At 37.9% G+C, this 19,077-nt stretch overlaps 1 protein-coding gene across 5 annotated transcripts; it reads left to right on the top strand.

The window, feature by feature from the left end:
- The first annotated feature begins 587 nt into the window (after positions 1 to 587).
- Positions 588 to 10,488, top strand: LOC127639113 (sterile alpha motif domain-containing protein 3-like). Of its 5 annotated transcripts, none has more exons than XM_052120968.1 (11): positions 588 to 690; positions 2,481 to 2,536; positions 4,394 to 4,485; positions 7,104 to 7,245; positions 7,367 to 7,591; positions 7,666 to 7,753; positions 8,128 to 8,280; positions 8,402 to 8,595; positions 8,709 to 8,883; positions 9,570 to 9,649; positions 9,934 to 10,488. In XM_052120968.1, coding segments are annotated over exons 2-8 (792 nt in total). In that variant the 5' UTR covers positions 588 to 690; positions 2,481 to 2,534; the 3' UTR covers positions 8,492 to 8,595; positions 8,709 to 8,883; positions 9,570 to 9,649; positions 9,934 to 10,488. The 5 variants fall into 5 exon arrangements, 4 of the variants coding, with proteins under 4 accessions (XP_051976928.1, XP_051976927.1, XP_051976929.1 ...); XR_007969925.1 differs by lacking the exon at positions 588 to 690 and adding an exon at positions 1,643 to 1,732 and having other exon boundaries at positions 7,367 to 7,559; XM_052120967.1 differs by lacking the exon at positions 588 to 690 and adding an exon at positions 1,643 to 1,732.
- Positions 10,489 to 19,077: the final 8,589 nt, after the last annotated feature.

The following is a 19,077-nucleotide window of genomic DNA, read 5'->3' as shown; positions in this document are numbered from 1 at the left end:
GATAGGAAGGTTACATCATGGATCTTTTACTGTGACTTTGAATCAAGAATATTAGGCATTCAGCATCTGTACATTTTCGAGCAGTTGTGTTTTGCATCAGGATTCAGATTTTACATGGCAACATTTTGCTAAACTGTATATATTACGTGGTTTATTACATGCATTGCATCAATTCCAAGGTGAAATGTCTACTGTCTGGTGCTAAAAGCAAGTTAAATGTTTTATTTTCCAAACAGATTGGGATTTTAAGGTTAATGCTCTTTGAGTTTTAAATAACAAACCTAACCTATATAGTGTCTTAAAAGCAAATGTGACTTGAAAAATGCATTTGTTGAAGCAGCCATGTTTTACGGTGCTATTTTGACACTTTCACCATCCGTGTCAACCTGCGTGCTCTTCAGGACTTGTACCCCGATCCTTTGGGGCGAATGTAGCTCAGATGGTAGAGTGCACTGTAAAAACTAAAGGTGCCTCAAATATCCTGTCGGATACTCAAGGAACTTTAAAATGTAATTTAGGTGCCTCAAAGCTCTTTCTCCTATAGTAGGGTTACTGGTTGAACCATTGACTGTCTTTGCGGTTCTTGCAGGAACTTGTGGGATCCTTTAAGCACTTTGTATTCAGTTCTGAGGTTCTGGAGGCTCCTTTTCATTACCATGAGACGTCGAGGTGCTTTGGGGGAAGTTAGAGGTACTCATATTCTATGAAAGGGTTCTTGAAAGACCTGTAACATATACGTGGTTCCTGGAAGATCTCTTTTGTAAAAGCCAGCATCTGGAGGAACCCAAAAGTTCTGTGAGGCCACATTAAGATGTACAGCCATTCAGATGTACAGTTTATTTGCCTATTGTTGTTATCATTATTACTGTTGTTCATAATTATTAATGAACACACACAGACAGACGAGAGAGAGAGAGAGAGAGAGAGAGATTTTGAGATTGTTTACCAGTTAGCCAGAAGACAAGGTTGAGATCAGATCACACATTTTTGTACATTTTTGTTACATTTTTATTGAACAGATTATGGGTAATGCTTTGTGTTCAGGTTTGACTGTACTCATGTAAAACATTACACTTCAAATGCCTAAACATAAAAAGACAAAAAAGCAATAGACATTTTACAACCAAGCAGATTTATAGGCTACTATAGCCTACAGACCTTGCCTAGTGGTACAGCATGTCCACAAAATACGTCACTAATTTAAATAGAATTTTTTTTTCTATTATTTAAAAAATTTCATATTGAAATAAACAGTGCATTATTAAAAGTGAAATTTTGTTTAGTAGGCTACCATGAAATGAAATATAGATTTTACATTTATTTAATAGTAATAATAATAATAATAATAATATGCATTTGACCACAAACAGTACAAATGTGACCCTCAAACGAACAGCTGTAGGCTATATTAAATTGAGTATTTTGTAATTCTGAATTAAATAGCTTTCAGGACTGGCTATTGCTTAAACTGGTCAACAATTAATACAGTGATTTATCTTTATGTTGTTATTGCCATGATGAAACCTATTACAGAATATATATCAGAATATATATAGCCTATATATATCAGAATATATATTTTTAAAGTGTAGTATTATTATAATTATTAATCGGAAGAAAAATACGAAGAAGAAGAAGAAGAAGAAGAAGTGCTCTCGTGCGTTCTGCTCCCGCGCAACGCAAGAAGCGGTGATTTAAAAAAAAACGGCTTCATATGACTTCCCCATTAAAGGTGAGTAAAGTCGCCAAAATTATTATGCAAAATATATACTATGTGTACACACATTGACACACTAACACGCTTAATTGTATGGCTGTTTAAAAATGTATGTTTTAAACTTTTTAACCGCTTATAGCAAAGAACGTATATTGACCATACACATTGACAGTAAGTTAGGCCTATAGCAGAATAGGACTAACTGTTTTAGCTGCGATGCTAACGAAATGTAGCCTAAACGAAATTACTTTGTGGGTCGAAATGAGCACTGTTAAATCACAAACAATGATTTTAGTTTTGTTGTTAACTTTTAGACAATGTAACGTTAGCGCTCTCTTTTTTATTTAACTAACGTTATTTGTTGTCATTGGCATTTGTGTTAATTCGTTGTTTACACAAACATACACAAATTGGGTTTACATGTTTTAAGGGGACATTCCATGGCCTTACGAAAATTAGCCAAGGATTTATTATAGTAAAAGTGTAGTAAACATTGTTTTCTGTCGGATTGATTAGTATTTGTTTAAACACAGTTGTACTACAAATAGGCCTAACGTTACCATGGTAAAACTATGGTTAGTGTAGCAAAACGATGGTTCATTTGTGGTTACTATGGTATAATAACCATGTTTTTGTTTTATTTGTAGTAAAACCATGGTTAATTTTCGTTAGGGTAGACATAATGATTTTTATACTGTACAAACTGTATACTATTATTTAATATTTACCCTAACCCTTTCCTTTGATCTTTTTCTGTCCTCAGAACATCCAGTATACTTTATTCCTCTGAAATACAGGTTTCACTGAGCTGCAACAAATGTAAGTGTATTTCTGGACTTCAAAATAACTGAAATGGTGCTTGTCAATCAGGTCTTATTCATTAAAACACTAGCAGAAAAATATTTTTTAAATCAGTTTATGAATTAGGGGTCCAAGCACCGAAAGAACAAGTCATTCTGAGCAAACATTAGTTTAATTAAAAAAGAAATTCAGATGTTCAGGAAGCTAACAGCAAATTCTAAACTGTTCTGAATCTTTTGAGCCTAATATCATATTCATGGACTTTGCTATAAAAACCACATAAGATACATTTCAATTGAATCACTGATCGCCCACACGGGCCATTGATGCTTGGACCCCAATGATTGCCGTTTGTGGCTATATTTTTTCTTCATTTATTCTAATCAACATATTAGAATCATTTCTAAAGGATCATGTGCCACTGAAGACTGCAGTAATGATGCTGCAAATTCAGCTTTGACATCACAGGAATAATATATACTTTTAAATATATTGAAGATACAATATGTAAGATTTTTGTAATAAAATATCCAAAAATCACTTGCACAGTGTGATATATTTCCTGCAGTTGTCTACTTACAATACCCCAAAAGTCCACAAAGATTTTTAATTTCGGAGAAATTCCCATTTTTAAATAATGGTCCATCCCGGAAAAAAATGTTGCATGTCAATGACGCAATATCCGCGCTATCCTTGGTTTCCGCAATATCACGTGGACAAATGCGGAAGTGGTGGTTATAGCTGTTGTGTCCATCATGGATCACCAGGGGCAGAGTGGCAATCGGGAGAGTCGGGACTTTTCCCGGTGGGCCGGTAGTGTTTTGAGGCCGCGAGGGCCGGTCTGATAATAGTTATACATTGCAAGTTCTTAGCAACACCATCCGGTGGCCTGGTGTGCGGCCGCTGCCCGCTTGTCAAACTGTGCAGCCTCTCTGCTCAACCCGTAAATAAATGCATCGATGCGCATTTTGTTTGAGTTTTTAAATGGTCCAGTGGTGGATCTTTTGCCAAGCGTGTCAGAGGTTACGGGTTCTAATCCGCACTCGTATAGTTTTTTTTCTCTCTCATCAAAACTGAAAATGTTCATCAGTGGTTACAGTATATCAAGCAGGGACACGTTGTGTGCATGTTTTTTTATGATTTCACCGGAACGAATAGAGAGTCTCCCCAACGGCGATAGATTGAAGCGTGCGTCCTTGTGAAAACTGTGCGCGACATAGATGTGACCAGTAGTGGTAGCTTACTTAATCTATTTAAAATAATTGTGCAAGGGTTCTTTTTATCACGTGTGGTGACCAAGATTATGGCAGTGCAATTAAATACAATAGGCTGTGTGTTAAAAAATATTTAGCCATTAATTGCAAATACTGTCGTTCAAATTTACTTTGAGCACGATTGTTTTGAACACGTAAAACAACACGGCATTAACCATAAGCACGTAAAACTGCAGCATTAACCCACCAAATCATTTGACAAATAGCTGTAACAGGATAATATATTATTACATTTCGTGGTCATTGCATTTAATTCATTTTGATTACATAAAATAGTGGGATCACACGTACAGGTAATACAAAAAATGATAAGTTACCTCATCCGTGATCATTATTTGGTAATTCAATACATATCTGGATGGTGAGAACGACATCTCCCATCATTCCACTCTCCTTCATAGCATCATCAAGATTCACCTTTATTATTGTTTGTAATCTGTGCCCTCTTGCGCTAAAAAATCTTACATATTGTATCTCTAAAATAGAAAACATTTTAAATTTGTTTTAATATTTTACAATATAACTGTTTTTGTTGTATTTTTCATCAAATAAATGCAGCCTTGATGAGCATAATAACTGACTCATGAATTGGCTTTTATAGGGACATCTCTAATGTGAGGCAGTGGACAGTTTCTGATGTCTGTTGCTGGCTGACAAGAAATGACCTCTCTGTACTTGCCCCGTCTTTTGAAGGTGTGTAAATAGTTCAACAATGACCATTTATAATTGCCCTCTGTGCAACAAGAAGACATTTTATCTTACCCATTTACTCAAACACATTGGACTGTACCATCAACATGAGCCTCATTTCCACATAACTTGCGGACTGAATGACTGCAGCCATAACAGTAGTTGTTTTACTTCCTACCGTTCTCATGTTTATCGAAAACACAAGGAACTGTTAAAACGCAATACAGTGGACAGCCATCAACATGCTGAGCATGATTTAGGATCGGGCATAGTACAAGAAGATGAGCCTGATTTAGAATCAGATATCCCAGAAGAAGACTGTGACCTAGTACAGACTGATCAAAAGTCTTGCAACCTTACTCACGAACAATTAATTGAAGGTTTAAAAAAAGCCTTTGCTTGTTTGTTTTAAAAATTCGTGAAAAACACACAGTGCCAGCAGTTGTACAGAAAAGTGTTGTTGAAGATCTCAGAACAGTATGCGACACATTTATCACACATTACACAGAAGCCATCCGTTTTCATCTGACAAATAAGCAAATAAACATTGACGATGACCATGAGCTCCAGGCTTTGCTAAGTAACGGCTTGTTTTTTGAGCAGTGCATTAAGAGCATTAGTTCTGAATGGATGCTGGAACAATACTGCATCAAAGAGCTGGATATGATACAACCCATTGAAATATGCCTCAATAAACAAGAGAATGAAAAAATCGTTTCATTCCAGTACATTCCTCTGCTTGCTTTGCTGCAAAAGGTTGCAAAGAACAAAGATGTTTGGGCTACTCTTAATAGAGCCCAATCTGTAAATGATGAAATTCTCACAGATTTCACAGATGGTGAAATGTTTAAATCAAACAGACACATGACCTTTCACAGCTTACGTCTCCATTTTTATGTGGATGAATTTGAAGTAGTCAATCCACTTGGTTCAAAAAGAGGAAGACACAAACTAACTGCTGTCTATTTTAAGCTTGGAAATCTGGACCACAAGGATACATCCAAGCTACAAAACATTTATTTGTCAACACTTGTCCATCATCGGTTCCTCAAAAATGAACTCACATCTTATGCTGAAGTACTTCAGCCTCTTATTACTGATCTTGCAATGTTGGAAACTACTGGGCTTATGTTGTCATGTGACGGAGAAAGTAGGTTATTTAATGGTACAGTGGCATCTGTATCAGCAGATAACCTATCTGCTCATGCCTTAGCAGGACTCACCAGAAGTTTTTCAACTGGAAGAGTTTGCCGCTTTTGTCTGGCAAATGCAAATGACATCAAGACTAAATTCACAGAGGATGAGTTCATCATGAGGAATGCTGCCAATTACAGGTATCATCTTGATGCTGTTGAAGAAGATTCAGCAAACTCATCAGTCTACGGGATCACTAATGCCTGTTGCCTTTCAAAGTTGAAGCATGTGCCCTCTCCAATATTACACCTCTTTCCACCGGACATTATGCATGATTTCCATGAAGGGATCATACCAATGGTCCTTAGTCTAAGTATCTCCCAGTGGCTAAAATCAAAATACTTTGCACTAAGTGACTTAAATTATGAGATTGAGAACTTTCCATACAGCAAAAATGATGTGTCATCAAAACCTGTACCACTCTCAGACAGAGCTCTCAAAAGTGGCCGTTTAGGAGGCAGTGCTATGGAGAATATTACTCTTTTTCGACTACTGCCATTCATGATTGCAGAACAAATTCCAGAAACCGACTGTCTATGGAGTCTTTACCTCCTTCTTCGAGAGATAGTGGACATTGTCATTGCTCCTGTAATAAGGAAATCCTGGATTCCATATCTATCAGAGAAAATAGTTGAGTTTTTGTCCACGTTCCATCAACATTTTCCTGGGAAAATCACCCGAAGATGCATTACATGATCCATTATCCAAGGTTAATCCTATCTTATGGTCCTCTGGTGCATTTGTCATGTCTCCGCTTTGAAGCTGAAACACCAGTATTTTAAAAGAGTGGCCACAGTTCTTGGGAACTTTAAAAACATTTCGAAGACTCTTGCCAGACGACATCAATTTAGGCAGTGCTGGGAACAATCAGATACTTATTGCCTAGGTATCAATACTAAAACTGCAGACACACGAAATATTCCTGTGGAGGCTCTGCCAATTGATGCACGCAAAGCCTTAATGTCTCAAACAACCTCTGTGCCTGTGACTGTCAGTAAAACAAAATACATCTATGTAAATAATGTTGCATACCATGTGGGAGACTACATCGTTGTCAACACAGTGCATGCAGAGGAGATACCAGTGTTTACGGAGATCCGGGGAATATACTGTGTCAATCAGACTTGGCTTCTGTGTGGGAAAATGTTCATTCCTTCCTACTTCGACAATCATTTCAGCTCATATGTTGTTGAGGAGAAGCATCAATGGACTGTTGTAAAACCTGGTGAGGAGATTGGACACCACTGCCTTGATGGTTACAGGAAGTCAGATGGGCAGATATCAATCCCACTTAGACACTGGATTACAGTCAGTCCCTCTTGTTAATATTTTTTTCCTGCTCCATTTTTGCACATTTCCATTTTCATCTAAACAAAGTTAAAAATGTTAATTATTGAATTTCTTGATATAACAATTCTCTCTTTTAGAACACCAAATAGATGGAGATACATTATTGGCACTAAATGAGAGGATGGTGGAGCAATTGGTGCCAATAATAAAACAAAGAATTAAATTCAATCGAATGATGGACAACCTGAATATCGCCAAGAGTATGGACAAGAACCATGAGTAAGTCAATTTAAGTTTTCTGTTTTTCTCAACTTTAGTTCAGCATCAATCCAATTTAACATTTTTATATATATTAAGAAATAACGATAATCATGATGATAATGATTATTTTGCCCTGTAGCTTAGTGCTCACTCCATCAGGTGGAAATGGACCATCATCTAATATAGTTCATGAGACAAATTCAGGACAAACTTGGCCAACAATTTTCAAATTACCAGATTTTCCAGCTCTGTTAAAACAAAAAATGGAAAACAACATGGCTGAATTGCACCAGCCAACATTCCGTTCTAAATGGAGGTCGCAGATTGTTCAGGTGTTGTTTGACTATATATGCACCATAACTTGGTAAGTCACACATATATTATTACTAATATGCACTGCATTTACTTTATAACCGCAAATGTATAATTTTGCCTAAGGTATCCTACACAGCAGCAGTATAAAGAAGTCTGTACTGCACTTATTGAGATGTATCCAAACTTGAGGGACCAAACAGGCATTGGACATGTAAGATGTTTTTTATGATAAAAATTGTATTGTATCACTGTCCTAAGTCCTTTCCACCTTTGATGGAATTCATGAAATAAATAGCATGTCCCCATGTTTTGACTTGAAGCAGTGAATTATTAGTATTAATTCTACATTAGTTCGAACATTATTTCAATAGTTTTTGTTATTTAAATGGTTCATGATTGAAGTCAATGAAAAAAGCAGAATTTAATGCCAAAATCACCATTCGCTTATGGATAAAAGATGCAGTGGAAGTGAATGATAACAGGAAAATTGGTAAATGACGTCAGAAGTTTCATTTGTGTGTAAACTTTCCCTTTAATACCTGTTAATACTATTATACTATTACATTTTTTTGTTCTTGTTTGCAGGAATCCTGGCATGGAATGCTGAGAAACAAATTCAAGAAGGAACGGAAACCACTTGTAGATCTGAATTTAATTAATGTGCCAGGACAATACATCAGTAAAGGCAAAAAAAGAAGCCTAGCTGAAAATGAAAATGATCCGGCTTCAATTGCTGATGTACGTTTAATACACTTGCGTTTAAATGTTCTGCATAGTGCATCATTCCAGTTTTGTCTTAGTTCCGTATTTGTCTGAGAGTGTTGCTCTTTTGCTCAACTATTGTTTTTCTATTACTCAGATGACTACAGAGGATGAATTTAGTATAAGACAGCACATAAGCAAGATGAAGACAGAATGTGAGAAAAGAAACCTAACATCTCCATGTTGAAGGATAAAATGAAGAGAACCGAGAGAGAGAGAGATGCCTTCATAAAAGAGAGAACCACTCACGAAATACTGATTCAGTACCCTGCCTTGCGATTATCTGCAATTGTAAGATTGACATATTTTATTTAAATACAGACAATAATGTGCTTCAAAAAGTATTTCAAGTGACATTAATATCTATGGTAATGTAATTCCTAAAAAGATCTTTGCCAAATCAGATTTTTTCAGAAATGAAAACAACATATAATATTGACGTGGACAGAAGAATTTTGACTGGATTTGGGACCACTGCAGAGAAAATACTGACTGAGGCACAAAGAAGAGGTGTGGCTAAGGACCTTCTGGCTATGTACACCACGGCACTTCAATCACATGCTGAAGAAGCACACAAAGGTGAATATTTTTTATTGCTTTTATTAGCAATACAAAATTAAGCAATGGTAGTTTATATTAGTAAACTACCATTTTTCCTAGTTATCTCAGTGGCAAAAAAGTGTCCTAATTAATGTGAATTCACCCTATTTGTTTTTTTGTTTTGTTTTTTGTTTGTGAACACTCAGCATAATCATCTATTCAACCAGTAATTTTTTCAGTAACATTTTTTTTGTTCACAGCAACTACTATATATGATAAAGGGTGTATTCTATAACTATATTTTACATATTTGTATATGTATTGTTAAAATACATTGTGCTCATACTGATCATATATATTGTACTTATTGTAATAATTCTAACCAAAGGTTATTGGAAAAATCACATTTCTTTTTTGGAGCACCGTGGCAGAGAAACATCAGTAACCTTTAAAAAAAAAAGTTTGGTAACACTTTATTTTACAGTGTCCTTGTTACATATGTTACATGTACTTACCATAGTAATAACAGTAAATTATGCATAATTACAAGTAACTAACCCTCAACCAAACCCTAGTCCTACCCTAACCCTATAGTAAGTACATGCAGATGCTTAATATTACTCAGTACTTAAATATATAATTACACTGTAACAATGACACCTTAAAATAAAGTGTAACAAAATGTTTTATAGTTTATTAAACCATTATTTTCTCCATATTTGTAGGACTAATGGTCATTGCAGGAATCCTTCTCTTGCCGTACCTGTTACATGATGATCCTGCTGGACTGTACATGATAAACAAGGTCAGTTTTTATTTATACATGCAAATGTTTTGGGCCATTGACAATTGAAATAATCAGCTTAAAGTTTTGCCAGTATTATGCCAGTTATTGCTAGTGATTTTGTGCATTTAACTACTCCACAACCATAAAAGGACATTGGATATTATGTATATTTTTAACTCTGTGACCAGTTGCATTTGATGTTCCTAATTTTTAAGACACTTTGAATAAATGTTTGTGGAAAATTAATTAATGTAAATGTTTTGTAATAAAAATTTATCTTATCCCTTTTTTTCAACCAACAGCCTCCACAGAACCTCACACCAACAATGGTGATTACAGGAGACCCATTTGGTGAAAGCAGCATTGCGGTTTTTCTTGATGGCGAAGAACTGCTTGCTGATGAACCTGATGACATAACAATGGGTGTAGGCCTTACTATGAGTGCCTACTTTCTGTTCAACATTAAGTACAGGAAACCAACTAAAAGTACACTGACTTTTCTGCAGTATCTGTTGGGTATTCAGAAGGAGAGCATCAAGCTACCTACAGTTGTGTTGAGGCTTATCAATTTCTTAAAATGTCCTGTGTGAATATTCCCAGAGTGAAAATGTTACCATTGACTGCATTGTAAATTGAATTGTAGTCAATTTGAATTTTAGGCTACTGTTTTTGAGGAACCTGAAATATATTCGAAAGTTTTAAGATATTTGAGTCATATTTATATTTTACAGTTTTGTCAAGATTTAAACTCTTAATGTATCACAATATTAACATTATACATGTGCTTCCATGAATTAGATGTTGATACATTTATTTATTGACTATAAGGTGATTATTTATTGAACTTTTTATTTGTATGGATGTTATTGTTGTTTATCAATAAACAATGTTTGTTTTGTATTTGGTTTCAGTTTTTCATTGTGTTTATAAAATAATAATACATGTAAATAAATAAATAAATTGTATTTATTAGTAAAAGAAAGGGAGGGGGAGGGTGGGGACAAGAAATAGAATTCAAATTGGGAAATGGTGCCTTGAAGCACCAGAGGTGGTTCCTGATCATTCTTAATAAAAGGGTTCCTCAAGAAGCCTTTAAGGTTCCTCAGAGAACCGCCCCTTTTGAAAGGGTGCCTAGAGGATCTACTGACGGTTCCGCCGGTGTGGCAAAGTGAAGAACCCCAAAAGGTTCCTCCAGGCACCTTTTCTTTTTACAGTGTGGGTCAGCTACTAATCGCAGGGTTGGTTCGATTCCCGGCCCATATGACTCCACATGCCAAAGTTTCCTTGGGCAAGACACTGAACCCCAAGTTGCTCCAAATGGCAGGCAAGCATTGCAGCTCTGCCACCATTTGTGTGTGTGTGTGTGTGTGTGTGTGGGTGGGTGTGGGTGAATGGGTGAATGGGACACAGTGTATAGTGCTTTGATAACCTCTAATGTTAAAAAAAGTGTGAACTGATAATCTTCTGTTTTACTCGTAATTTGTTTGTAGTGCCTCCAGTTTTCATTTAACCTGCAAACTTCTGTTATACGCACAACAAGCCACGTAAAAATAATTTTGCAAAAATGTATAGTAGCATAGTTCTATGAAACCAGGTTGATATTTAATGTATTCTTTAACCATAGATTTGTTCACACTTTTCGAGGATGAGGGCTTTATGCAACTTGTCCACTTTAAAGGGTTAGTTCACCCAGACATTTTATTTCTCTCATCTTTTAATCACCATCATGCCATCCCATGTGTGTGACTTTCTTTCTTCAGCAGAACACATTTGAAGAAAAAATAGAAAAATATACTTAAGTAGATCCTTAAAATGCAAGTGGATGGTGATCAGTCCTTTTTGAAGCTCCAACAATCACAGGCAGTCTGGATAAACGTCATCCAAATGACTCCAGCGGTTAAATGAATGTCTTCTAAAGTGACATGATTGCTTGTGGTGCAAAAAAGATAAATATTTAAGTACTTTTTAACTATAAATCATCGCTTGTGAACTGACATCGCACAAGAACTGACGCACTTGCAACACACCCGGAAGAGCAGCACTGTTTACAACTGAGGAGGAACACTATAAAGAAGGTTTTGATCTGGATTTGTATTTCTTCACTCACAATGGTGCGTTTGTGTGCTTATCCTGAATGTCACAACCGAGAGAAAAACATGAGATTATGTCCGTAACATGCCAACACGAATTTGTCACACGAGAGACCACGTGATCTCAGCGCTCACGTTAATGCGTATCCTTCTGCTGACCGGAAGTAATGGGTTATATTTAAAAAAAGCACCTCAATATTGATCTTTGTCCCACCAAAAGTGATCATACGCAACATTTGTCAACTGCTGGAGTCGTTTGGATGTGTATATCCTGAGTGTCTGGGATTTCTGGAGCTTCAAAGGTCAGATCACCATCCACCACCAGGACCTACTGAGCTGAGATATTTTTCTTCTATTGTTGTGTTCTGCTGCAGAAAGAAAGTCATACACACCTGGAATATCATGAGGGTATATGATGTGAGAATTACAATTTTTGGGTGAACTATCACTTTAAGTTGCATTTTACCTGAACAATTTTTGTAATTTGATCAATTATTTTCTATGTAGGCTCACTTTCACTTCCACAGAAATACAATATACTTTTGATCCACTCCACTCGAGTGTCTGGAAGAAGACAAGTTTTCCAAGAGCCGTACACTAGAGATAAAGCCCTAGTGTGATGGTATGATGAAAAGTGAAATGAAGACGACAGCTTATTTGGAGCGAGCGATGGCAAGGGAGTGATAGAAATAGATTGTGTGACAGAGACAGGAAGACGGAGAGAGAGAGAAAGAACAACAGAGAGAGAAGAAGATGAGTAAATTGCTGTTCGATGAGAGGAGCAAGACCCACTCCCCTGACTCCTAGAAACACTGAATTGTATATAGATGCTGCTGCCTGCAGGAGGTAATTAAAGTATCACAGGAGAGTGATACCATACTCTCTCACAGTTACACACAGACTGAGGGGGTCTGGAGAGGACCGGTGAATCGAGAATGGCAGCCCCAATATGTCATGTCCTTAATGAAGATATCCCTGAGGCCTTGTGCCTAAACGCTCACATACTCTTGCCAAGACATCTTCATATTAATCAACTCACAATTCTCTGCATGTACAGTAGCTCATTGATCCAATCACAAAATCCCTTTGAAGACATTTGTTAGGTGGCCTGCTCTGTTACACCAAGGAGACATCTCACCCGGTGATAGCATGGTTTATTTGCACACACTGTGTGCTTTTATTGCCCAATTCACTAAATTCCACACGATTTTGTTGCTGGTCAGTTAAGAGAAGATTACTGCGGTCTGACATACTTTACTCGGACTGCAGCATTGCTGTGATTGAGACACCTGAATCATCTCTTTAAAATGCCAGAAGTGTGCTTAGTTTGACTAAACTGCTAGTTTGACCATAAGCCAGGTGTTCTTCATTATTTGATCATCATTTGATGAAATGCTGCTAAAATCACCAGAACAAATCTCTTTTAAAGGAATATTCCAGGTTCAATACAAGTTTGGCTCAATCTAAGGCATTTGTGGCATAATGTTGATTACCACAAAAATTAATTTCGACTCATTAATTTTCTTTAAAAAAAGGAAAAATTGAGGTTACAGTGGGACACTTACAATGGAAGTGAATGGGGCCAATTTTTGGAAAGTATAAAGGAAGAAATGTGAAGCTTTTCATTTTATAAAAGCACTACATTAATTATTTTGTCAAAACTAATGTATGAACTGAGATGTAAACATTTTTTTAAATGTTATTTTTAGTCATTTTAGGGTTTTAGGGTTTGTTTGCATTAAATCGTCATGGCAACAAAGTTGTACAATTGGCCAGAGACGATTTAGCAGAGACGGACCACTTCTATTAAAATGAATGGGAGAAATTGGAACGCCCAACTAGGAAGCTCTAGAGCCCAACAGTCAACGGATGTAGAAAGGAAGTCCCGCCTTACAGGTAAAAGTGCCAATCACATTTTAGATACAGATATTGCCTTTCAATCATCTCAAGAATGCACATTAGCTATACAAGCTGGGAAAATTGTGTTTTTTATTGTGATCTGAGCTAGAGAAGCAAAATTTACGATACCATTTTTTTTGTTTTTTGTGTTTTCCCACAAGTAGATATGAGCTGCACTGTCATGACTGGAAATAGCCTCCTGAGAGCGTTCCAAAGATGGCCGATAGTGGACTGACTTGCTAGAATTTTTTTTATTGTCTATAACTTTAAACAGAAAATGTTAGTAAGCAATTTTATCACACTAAAATCATGTTTACACTCATATTGTTTATGTCTTGTGGCTATGCTTTAGAAATATTGAGAACTGTGTATTTTAACGTTAAAAAATTAACTTCCCCTATTCACTTCCATTATAAGTGCCTCACTGTAACCCAGATGTACGATTATCAATTCCACAAAAAGCATTGGCCTAGTGTTTGAATGTTCTATCAATCAAATCAGATCAGTGTGTTATTATGGGTGCAGTTCCCAGAAGGAGCACATGTATGGCTTAACAGACAAAGCTTCAGTCTTTGTGTGTTGATTACGGTGGCGTGTTGAGAGGAAATTAATTACCCCTTTGTTGCAGAGGGTGACTGAGCTTCTCCACAGAGCAGCTGATTTGAAAGTCTGTGTTGTGTAAAGTAGGAGTACGGAGACAATGCCTAAGAGACTCATCTTATGTATATTTTTGCATGAACCTGTTTATAGAGAGTGTGAGAGAAAAAAAGTGCCTTTTCGCCATTAACTCCTTTATAAAATATTTTTTTATGTAAATTTTAAAGTAAATACACAGCTAGGGCTTTCACAATTATCAAATTTGGCTGACCATTAAATGTCAATTAAATGATAATGATAATTATCTGTTTTTGGTCTGTGACAATTAATTGTCTGGTTAAGGGCTTTCATGATGAATTGAAATAAATTGCACCCTAGTGCCTGACTCAGAGAGCTCGGAGAGCAGAGCTGTGTAACGCTCGGAGGGCAGAGCTGTGGAACACTTGGCAGGTGCGGGAGTCAAGGCGACCACCAGTTGTGACTGGACTGACTGGACAGCAGCCGATGGGAACCGTAGGAGCTCAGGCAGGGGGGCGGCCACTTGGGATGGGACAAACTGGACTGCGACCACTGGGAACTGGACAGACTGGGCTGCTAGACAGGGGTCATACTGGGCTGCAGCTGCTGGAGAGGTGTCATACTGGAGGTGGGCGGCCACTGGGCACTAAACAGACTGGTAGCTGGTGTCTGACAGGTGCTGGTTACTGGGCTGAGCAACAGATTGGTGGTTTGTGTCTGATAGGTGCTGGTTACTGGGCTGCATAACAGACTGGTAGCTGGTGTCTGCTGGGCACTGGACAGAGCAAAGGGCTGGTTAACGGCCGCTATGGACTGGAAAGGATAGTCAATAGTCACAGGGGACTGAACATGATCAACAATGGTCACAGGGGACTGGACAGACTCGTCGATGGCCTCTGTTGCCGGGAGCGCTGGCAGCGACTGGGGAAGCGCATTCGTGGCCGGGAGCGCTGGTAGCGACTGGGGAAGTATCCTCCGTGGCCGGGAGCGCTGGCAGCAACTGGGGAAGCAAAAAGAGGCTTTAAGTGCAGGCTTAGAGCGCTTCATGCACTCTTCAGGACAGGAGCTGGTTGACCTCTGTGGTGCGGCCCTGTGATGCTTGGACGCAGAGTTAAACTGAATGACACGTCATTCATGGCATTTATACAGTATATTAGCTTAATTTCATTATTTGGGCATTAAAATGTGATTGGAATTTGATTGCTCAATGATCGTAGTTGTCTCAAATAACCACGGTTAGATCAAATAACTGTGATCAGATGGTTATTTAATAATTGTGACCGGCCTAGACACAGCAAGCACATTCATTGATGACATGTGCTCTCTCTCTTTTCCACTTTTCCTCACTGCTAGAAAGGTTTAACCCATCCTAAGGGATCATCAGTGTGTGTACTATCTGTACCTTTCGAAAGCACAAATGCCATTTAATGACTATCCAAAAGAGAGACTCTGTGCATGTTTGTGTGCGTGTGTGTGTGTGAGTACGTTTTAAGTCTTATTGTTCACAAGAATCTCATATTCTATAGGCCAGACAGCCTAGAAATATAATCTTTCCAGCTTGTCCTAAGTCTCCTCCCAGACTGACATGCCCAGAATACCTCTACAGGTTGGCATCTGGGGGGCATCCCTAGAAAGATGTCCGTACCACCTCAACTGGCTCCTTTCAGTGCGGAGGAGCAGCGGCTTTACTTTGAGCCGTTCCCCAATATCCAAGCTCCTTACCCTATCTCTAAGGCTGAGGTCAGAGGATTACAAAATCGATCATCGACCTGTGGCTTAGGGTGTCCTGGTGCCAAGTGCACTTATGGACACCTGTAAAACAGTTAAAGGATGGGAAAGGAGGAGGCGAGAACCGGCTTGACGATATAAATCATAGTTTAATGGAAAACTTAAAAGACAACACAAACACACATGACGGACATGTCCGCTAACGATCTCTCTCTCCCGCACAGCCCTCTGCAGTCGACCTTTAAACCTCACGGAGGCATAATTAGCCTAATACGGGACCGGGTGTGTAGGATCACGACCCGGCCCCGCCCTCCGCCCTGCCACAACACCCTTATGCTCAAACATGGTGTTCGTTATGGGCAAACTGTGATTAGCACAGAAGTGCAATAACAAAACACCTCTATGGTTCAGATCGGATGGGCCGTTCATCCCAATCACACCCTTCCAGGTTTCACTGCCATTGCCCACATGGGCGTTGAACTCCCCCAGAAGAACAACGTAGTCTCCAACCGGAGTGCCTTCCAACACCCCACCCCAGGACTCCAAGAAGGATGGATATTCTGAACTGGTGTTTGGCACATAAGCACAAACAACAGTCACAGTCCGACCTCCAAATACGAGCCTCATGGAGGTGATCCACTCGTTCACTGGGGTGAACCCCAACGTAGAAGCGCCAAGCCTCAGGGCTATAAGAAAGCCCACACCTGCCGGATGCCTCACCCCTTGGGTAAGTCCAGAGTAAGAAAGAGTCCAGCCCCTCTCCAGGAGTTTGGTTCCAGAGCCCAAGCAGTGTGTGGAGGTAACCCCGACTATATCTAGCCAGTACTTCGCTATCTCCTACACCAGTTTTGTGGTGCATGGCACTTACAGTAAGGGATTGTCTATTTCATATAGAGTCTTTTCGGTTTACATTTTATTATCAAACCTCTTCAAATAACATGTTAAATCAATATAATTTATATTCCAAATGATATTTGTACTAAAGGAGCTATAGTCCTTTCGTTTTTTTTTTTTTGCATGCCCCGAAGTATATATTGTACACCCAGGGATGTGAACAGAATCTAATTCTAAACATATATACATACATGTATATTGAGCAAATACACTGTACAAAAACAATATATATACAAGTACACTCAAAAAATATCTAAATTATGTTTTTATGGAAACAAATACCTAAAATAGATCATAGATGGATAGTTAAATAGCCAGACAGACATACACTGTAGGTAGACGTGAGTATGTTTGTGTATATATAGTGTATTTGTACAAGTACATATACATATATACATTATATACAGACATTAACGGAATTTCTGGCTCCCATTATTTCCCGAACCTGCTCCCACTCTTTTATCCATCATTTCCTCTCTCTACTCTTCCTATAAGTTATAATAGAAAAAAATAATAAAGCTATAAATGCTTTCAGACCAGTCGTACCTCAAGATGGCAGATTTTCAATCTATTCCTGTCAATTCAGCATCAGCACAGTTCATATGGATTAGTTTTATGTAGGTGAGCATGTGTGTGTGTTTTGTGTGCGTTTGTGACATTTGCAGCCCATCTGATTAGTATATCAGGGTCTCGTAGGCTCGATTGCTGCTTCATTTTGTACTATGCTGCATAGTGCAGTCACATGCTTCAGCGTAGTGTGTAAGCCACCCCTGATTTGCTGCACTTTCTTTCATAGAGAAGCCAGCACATGCATGCATAATGGCAGATTATTCTCAGATCTGATTCCTACATATTTCAGGTGTGCCAGTGTAAAAATAGCACCCTGTCTATGTTTGTGTATACAGCCTAGAATAGCTCTGAAATCAAGACTCACTTTCTCTGTCTTGTAACCATTTCTCACCTCTCTCTCTCTCTCATTTTTGAGTCCTCTGCTGTCACCTACCACTTACTCGTAACACTTGTGGCTTGTTACTTATGGGAATAGCTTGAGAAGAGAGAAAAGATTCCCTAATCCTGAGAGAAAGTAAAGCTAAGTGGACTTTACAGGGCAGTGCCATTGCGGATAAAGAAAAAAGAATTCAGTTAACTGAAAAAAAATAATAAATACTAAAATTAAACAGAATTAAAACTTAACTCAAATACATTTTGATGACATCAGAACTAACAAAAATAAATACAAAATTACCAAAAATTGATTTTAGTTTTAATTTTGTGATACACCATAAATTATAAAAATGTAAACCTTTACCTGCTTTCATTAAACACTAAATAGAACAACATAGTTTTTCTAAATTGATACAGCTGTCAATATTTTTTTCAGCAGTATATAATGTCTTCAAATTATCTCTAATTGTGTGCTTCTGCAAATACTGAAAATGTGATTAATTGTGATTAATTAAATTAATCAACATATTAAATTTATTAGATCACTTGTTTTTATCAATTAACAGCCTGAATTTATAACATTTATTACTTTGTTATACTTTATAATTGAAACCCTGATTCTGCACTAATCAAGTGTTGTCTAAGTTTGACAACATTGCAGGGCATTTCAAATGCCAAATCATTTTGTCAAGTGAAGTGAACATTTATACTGTAGATAACCTCTAAATGTAAGCAGCAGTATGCAAAGGGACCCTATGAATGAAGTGATATCACACAGGATTTTTAATTGGGTCACTAGTGTTCTGAAGAGTCAGACTCACTTTGCAGCACCTTTCACAGCTTGAACCCTTAAATAAATCTACAGCCTGTCTCAGTTAGAGGGTTTCAGGATCAATGGATCTCTCTCGCACTCTCTCTATGTCTCTCTGTGTGTCTGTGTGTGTCTGTGTGTGTGTGTGTGTGTGTGTCTGTGTGTGTGTGTGTGTGTGTGTGTGTGTGTGTGTGTGTGTGTGTGTGTGTGTGTGTGTGTGTGTGTGTGTGTCTCTGTGTGTGTGTGTGATAACACCCTCGTCTTCAGCTTTACGGCTCTTTTAGTGTTCCAGACAGATAACATGCCTTAGGACTACCTACAAGCTCTATGAGAGCCATCAAGGCTACTTAATTCACATTACCATCCTTGACAGCCACGAATGTGACTCACTGAACCATTTAAGACTTATGAGTTTCACTATTCACTTGATTCTTCAGTGGGAACATGCATCATATTACATGTCC

This window comes from Xyrauchen texanus, chromosome 47, assembly GCF_025860055.1.
Source record: "Xyrauchen texanus isolate HMW12.3.18 chromosome 47, RBS_HiC_50CHRs, whole genome shotgun sequence".
Classification (NCBI taxonomy): Eukaryota; Metazoa; Chordata; class Actinopteri; order Cypriniformes; family Catostomidae; genus Xyrauchen; species Xyrauchen texanus.
This window is presented reverse-complemented; position numbering and strand designations above follow the sequence as displayed.